General features: G+C 38.6%; 1 protein-coding gene across 1 annotated transcript; it reads left to right on the top strand.

Moving 5' to 3' along the window:
* Positions 1-1666: 1666 nt before the first annotated feature.
* On the top strand, positions 1667-5529 carry LOC139744407 (interferon alpha-inducible protein 27-like protein 1). The gene is made up of 2 exons (XM_071654846.1): positions 1667-1739; positions 4185-5529. The coding sequence occupies exons 1-2, from the start codon at positions 1678-1680 to the stop codon at positions 4480-4482; spliced, it is 360 nt and encodes a 119-aa protein (XP_071510947.1). The 5' UTR covers positions 1667-1677; the 3' UTR covers positions 4483-5529.
* Positions 5530-7194: the final 1665 nt, after the last annotated feature.

Below are 7194 nucleotides of genomic sequence, written 5' to 3'. Positions count from 1 at the left end.
TTTCGGTAGAAGATGAGACACAAATATATTTTGGAAACGTTAATCAATGTTGACTAAACATGTATTTTGAGGATCGAGAAGGATGGTGCGCATCAAGGCGAGAATTAAACCATCTCATTAACCCCTGCTGTAGGCCTACTATACTCTCCAAAACGTGTAATTGAACTTTGTGAGTTTATTTCATAGGACTTCATTTTCTTTCCTCGGTTGTTTTTTGGGTGAATGCATTCTGTTCGCTGAAGTATAACATATTAAATATGGATTAGTTTTGTGGTTTGTTTTGTTGTTGTATTTTCTTTTCATGAAGCTGATGATTATAAGACTCCAAAGTTGGGTTAGGTTTAGTGGAGAGGGGGGGGGGCTCTAATAAATTGTATGCCTACTTACGTATCTATGAAATGTCTGGAATACCACTCTACCAGACTGCACTATCTTTATAGAAAATGGGTAATATCACCAATCACTCTAGTTGATTTGAACCAATTCTGTTCTCCGAACATGTTACAATGACCCCGGTTCCCCTTGCGTCGCTAAAATTAATTGGCATCAACAAAATTAATGTGAACACTTTTGTTTTATTTTGTTTTGTTTTGTTTGTTTGGTCTGGCGATTTGGGGAGAAGAGTGACAAAAACATATGTGAAGATTTTTTTTTTTTTTTTTTTTGGGGGGGGGGAGCTTATTTAGCTGATTAATCGGCGAGAGAATTGTCATTGGGTCAAAACTCCTCCACCACCGCCCCCACCGAAGAAAAAGCTATATCCGCCTTTGAAGCTGATGTCGAACTTGCATGTCACCGCTCAAAGCAACTCTTCAAACGTTTAAAAAGTAACAAGTCCTGCACTGCCCACACATGGAAAGAATTTCACCGACTCTTTACTAGCCTTTGGACGAAGGCCTCGCGCGCTGCTTGTCTGCCAGGAAGTGTCTGAAAATACTAACAAGTCCGCAATGTGCATCTGCAGAAATCGATCGACCGAGCCTAGCCTATGATCTAGGCGGAGGAGTAGCTATTGTCTTTGTTGTGAGAGTGTTGTCTTTGTAAACATACGTCTGATACGGCGAGACTACGAATAGTCGAAGCATGCTTCGCCGGCCCGCTGTCACTGTTCGTAGTCTTGCCGCATCAGGCTCATCGTGAAGTAAAGACAATCTGATTGTGTGCTATGGACAGTCACGTAAGGCGTGCGCCGTGAAATTCGCGGAGAGTGAAATTATGCATGTGAGCGCCGACACACAACAGGGACGGATCCAGGAATTCTGTAAGGGGGGGGGGGGGGGGGGCGCAACTAATATTTTTGGTGCCACTTCCGGGTTTCATTTCATTTTTCTCTTTTTATTTCTTTTGTTTCAAAGAAAAACAAATGGGGGGGGGGCGTAGGCCGGTTGCGCTCCCTTCTGTATACGCCACTGCACAAGTTGGCATCGATATTAACTATTCCAGAACTAACTTGGTTCAAAATTACTTGAGTGACTAAAAGTATAAACTATTGAGTATTTCCTGCGATGTTGATGCTGTTAGGTTTCTGAGAATTTGAGATATCTGAATATGAATGTACATTAGCGCCGAGAATGGTGGATGGGCAGGGGTGGGCGGGGTTCATTGTTTTCCCATCCCTGGCAAAGAGTGAGCTTTATTTATCTACACTTTCTTCACAGGTTGTCAGTTTACAGTACCATGGCTTTCGGAATGAAGAATTCGATCATTGCGTCACTGGCTTTTAGCCTGATATTGACATGGTAAGTACCTTGAACGAAAAAAAAAAAGAAAAAAGAAAAGAATAGAATATGGTGTAGGCCATTTACTTCACTAATCAGACTGGGTGATGAATTGAGATGTCTCCCTCTATGCCTATTCCTTTCCAGATCCTTTGCCAACTGTAGTTTGTGGCTAGCCTCGTTTTGAGCACAAGTCCAGTAGGGTAATTGATATACAAGTATAAGTAAAATGATTAGACTTAGGTGGCTTTAGGATTAGTGTTAGGGTTAGGGTAATGGGTTGATGTCGGTGTCCTAGGCCAACCCTAACCTTAATCCTGAACCCTTATCCTAAATTTAATCATATCACTGTCTTATAACAATATAATTAACTGGAGTTGTGCTCCAAACGATGCTACCTAATCCCTTCCAGCAGAATGCGCCCTCAACGGCCGAGGCGAAGTCGTCGCCTTTTTATTTGTTGCGGTTATGCACTGATCTCTAGAGATCAGCGGGTCAAAGAGTATCCTCGCTCGTTGTGCATTGCTTGCGCTTCTACACTCTTTGGATATGACCATCCAGTTCAACCTACTACTTCTTTGGTTGTTGTTAGGGGAGTTGATATGGAAGGCAAAGTAGTACAGGCAGATGGTCTAGAAGCCAGACTATTTCTTCTTTTTAAAAAGTTGAGTTAAAGGTAGTTTTGAATGTTCAGGGCAATAGTCCAAGATAACGCGCGCTTTATATACCTATCGAAGGATAATCATAGTAATCAGATCGTGAAAAAGTACCTTTGACGATATTATTAATTTAGAAGAGAATGTAATATGCGCCGTTCCATATTATGGTACATGTACCAAAAATAAATGGAACATCCTCAGAAAGTGTTCACTAAAACAACTTGCAACCATCAGTGTGATAAAAGTCCCAACACTCAAGCGTATCAAATGTAATTTTGATGTCATGTTTTGGCAAAAAGCTCTAATTTTCAGACTCTCATAAAGAAATATCGTTTTATGACGTGTTAAGTATGGGAGTTACGTACGGGACATTTTGTCCCGTATTTGTTGGTGTGTTTAATTGGAAAACCATATTCTATAGGTATATTTGGTCTAATCACCGAAGTAAAATCAGTTGCAGTTATTCAGATACGTATGTATGGAGATGCCATTATCAAATTTAATTATTTTCTATTTTTAAGTCCAAATAGATTTCATGTTTGCCCATCATCAAAGATACCGTATACTAATACACAGAATAATGAGCGTTTGTAAATTAATATTGATGAAGGGCAATTTGCCACTTGAGTCGAATCAAGAAACACTACTTTGAATAAATACGTAGTAAAATCATTGGTACCCAGCTGCTGCACGCAATATTATGTGACTCTTTCCTAAACAAAAGGTCGTTAGTGCGAGTCCAACTCGATGGTATGAATGCCCATGATTTTTATCATGACTATTGCTAAAAATACCAAATAATCGGTGTTTATCTTACGCGGATGAAAGGCAAAAATTCCCAGTCGGTTGAAATAAGAAACAATTTGAAGCATGAATTATATTACTAGCATTTGAAGAAACATCTTAAAGGGATGGTATAGTATTGGTGGAGATGAGGATTCGGCTTCCAACTTTTTGCGAGATACCAAGAAGCCACTTAAATGAAATACAATGTAGAACAGAGCATACCATTCTATGAGGAATTCTAAGTTTATTTGATGAAAATCGGTTTTAAATTGGCCAAGACATAACGAAAAACAACAACAAATTAATACAAAGCAATCGTGATAAAAGGTGGTCCCACCTCTTATTAGAATCGGAGTGTTTTGAATTTCAAAACCAATTTTCATCAAATAAACGTTTGTCCTTGAGGAAGAACATGCTCTTTCATATTTCGTAAGAGGTTTCTCATTATCTCACCCCTAAATATTACAAACCTAAAGTTAGGTCTCAACCAAAAAACTATACGATTCCTTTAAGACTACAAACTCGTAGTGTACGAACTCACTTTTAAATGAATAGCGCGTATACACACGTTCAGGCTTTTGTCACTGATACGTTCTATCCTATGAAATATTTGAACAATTTACTACAGAAACGTAATTGATAGTGCAAGTTTTCCCTTAACAACAACAACAACAACAACAAGAACACCCACGACAACAAACAACAAAATCACTTACGGGATGGTTATCGCAACCGCATGCCATCAATAACACAGTTATTAAAATCGTACCTTTGATGAGTGGACATAATAATAAAGAGGTCGGATTGATCATTATAGCACAAGCCCTCATAAATTTTGTATAACAAAATACTAATGCTTTTCCATAGGTCCCATCTCGTTATATTTATGTGGGGTTTTTTTACCCTGATAAGCCTATAGTGAGAACCCTATTATAACAATTCAGTTGTCGTGTTTTAAACATAGGTCCTAGGTTTAACAATGTTCCCCTAGTATGAACTGTATTTTCCTCTCCATGAACAGTTGCGAAGCTTCTCCGCTGTCGACCAGTACTCTGGCGGGCGTAGCGGGGGGTGCCGTTCTCTACGTGGCTGGACCGGTGATTTTGCCCGTCGTCGGCTTTACAGCAGGTGGAATCGCGGCAGGATCTTGGGCGGCTTCGATGATGTCCATCGCCGCCACGGCCAACGGGGGCGGTGTTGCTGCTGGTAGCGTGGTGGCGCTCTTGCAAGCTGCTGGAGCAGGCTCGACTACCGCCGCTTTGACACTTGCCGGAATGGCAGGAAGCAGCATCATCGCGGCGTGGTCTAAACTGTTTTAGGAGCGAGCAAAACGTCAACACACAAGTTCGAACACTATCCTGCATGTACAATAATGAACCTACAAGAAACTGTTTGTGTGTGTGTGTGTGTGTGTGTGTGTGTGTGTGTGTGTTGGAACCAGCACTGTGTGGTTAGCTGCAATCATTACGCTTTTGCATTTATATAATACTAGAGCATCAGGGAAACTTCGCCGATTTCTTCTTCGACAGTATTATTATCTTCATTCAGGCCCATACAAGCAGTGCGATATATATATTAATCAGGCCAGTTTCTGGGCGGGAATAAGATAGAAAAGGAGCCCCAATACAAAATATCTCCGCAAGTGTACAATTGAACCAACGAGTTCCCACCACTACTTGAACTTGAACTTGAACTAGTGGTGGGAACTCGTTGGTTCAATCGGGTTACTCTTAAGATGTTTTTTTCTCTCTCAGTCGTTTCTCCTGATCTTACTAAACTGTATAAACAACGAAAATAAGTATTGTAATACCATCTCAGTATATTAGCATTATCATTCTAATTTTGATTTTTATCTGTATTCAACAGAGCAGAATACAGTGTTAGTGTTACATCATAATTGTTACATTCACCCCGCATACAAGTAGGGCTACCTTGCCAGCTAAAGAAGAAGGGGGAAAAACAACGGTTATTAGGCATTAGGCCTACACTTGTTCTCACAGTTGCAAATCTGACCTCAGAAAGCATTCTTCTTTCTTTTCGAACTACCAAAAAGTGCTTACTTATAATAAAATCCTTACGCATTGTACAATGGATGACTATAAGATATATGTAGTTCGAATGACTTTGTAACAAAATAGAATCTCCAGCGACTTTCTATATGGACCTCATACCAATGTTTTCATATTTCCTATTTGAATGACGTCTTTCAGAAGTATAAAGCTAATTGCACAGGCATCGCAAAATATGTTTAACGTTGCCATGCTCATTGTTCATGATCGTCTACTATGTTCTGTATTTATGTTACAATATTTATGATCTCTCTCGGCGTATATATTGCACTGTTTTGATATCAATGTAAAGAAATAAATTCAAATTAGTACATGTATATAAATCACAAAGAGTAGTTTCTGCCTTTTCTGTAAGACTGAATTAACATGATTAAGCACAGATATTTATCTGCAATTGGTGATAGATGAATCATCAAACTCAATTCAAGAATAAAGAAGGACACAGGTATATATAATGAGTGTTTGGAAAGGCCCTGCATGGTGTAGACATATTAAGTTCATTTTATTTCATTCATTTGCTTCCACATCCAAATAATACAAAATGATTGCAAAGTAGCATAAATTATTTATTTTGTACAAAAAGGAAAAATGTCTTGAAGCACTGATACAAATGGAAACAGTAATAATATATTACAGAAGTATAGTACATGTACAGCACCACATACAAACACATATAGACACACGTGATTTACATAGTTGATCATGAATTCCCTATATGAGCTAAAATAGAAATAGTAAGGACTATCGGTGAATACGGAGGGAACCTGCACGAAAAACAGAGCTTGTACAATTAGCAGGTACCCTGAGTAAAAAGAAAAAATAAGTCTTTGCATACGTGCGTACATGAACGAGTGGACATAACAATTAGAAGTGCAATTCCAGACCATCTTAAGTTGACTTTGAGTAAGTAAAGTGACATGCACAGAATAAGGTACAGGCTTTGTCAAGACCAGACATCAACGTAAATAGTACTTACAGTTTCACATTTCTGTTTCCCTTAGAAAAAATAAATAAACATTCCACCCAACCAGGGGACCGCGGGGTCCTGTTATGGACAATATATCTACTATAAAAAATATTGTTTACTACAGTCGTAAATCAAGTTACTCAGAACAATAACATAGCTCTATCATTCTTCATGGTTCTAGAGAAGAGTATTTGCATATATGAACTACAGCAAGTATCTGACTAGGGAGTGGGAAAGACAAACCAATGAGATTCAAAGCTCCTTGGTAAAAAACATAGCTGGAGTTCCAACTGGCTATATCATTCAAACAATTGTCAGTTTTGTATTGATGTACAAAAGAATTCCACAGGTGCATTTGTGCCTTTGATGATCGATGTTCGACGCCGCCGTCTTGCTGAGCATTCTGAAGACTCATTTTGAACGCTGACATAATGTTGGCAATATTTTGCTTATTTATTAATTAAATGAAATGAAAATTCACGTAATGATATAGCATGTAAAACAAAAGTCAGTCCCGTCCAGAAATTTGTGCAAAAGTGTAAATCAGAGTTGTAACATGTGAAAACATTTAAAACCGTACCATCCTGGAAAGCCGGTTTTATCACTTTTCTGCTTAATTTCTACAAATAAAACTAATATGGAATAATCTTCAAGTATAATTCTTTATTGATAGATATATCAGATTAGTGCCCGGGTATGCCCATTCGAGTAATTTTCATCTTTATTTCAGCATTTTTTTTTTTTTGCGCAATTTTTTTTTTCGCGCATCCTCGTGTCTGTACTATACCTACCTTTTATAAGAAGGGATAGCGAAAAGTAATTACCATCTCAAAGACATCTTCCTTAGAAAGTGGCTGGTGATTATGCAATGAGACACGAGTCAATTGTCTTCCTTTCTGCGTGGCAGATCTTGTTTGGCAAATGCTTCAAACATTTTTTTTTTTTTGAGCGGCGGCATCGAACATCTAGAAAAGGAAATAAGACGGTTGTGACTC

The sequence above is a fragment of the Diadema antillarum genome, unplaced genomic scaffold, assembly GCF_040938485.1.
Source record: "Diadema antillarum isolate AM-2024a unplaced genomic scaffold, OU_Dant_1.0 seq00001171_RagTag, whole genome shotgun sequence".
Classification (NCBI taxonomy): Eukaryota; Metazoa; Echinodermata; class Echinoidea; order Diadematoida; family Diadematidae; genus Diadema; species Diadema antillarum.
Note: the sequence above shows the minus strand (reverse complement) of the source record. Positions and strands in the feature narration are given on the sequence as shown.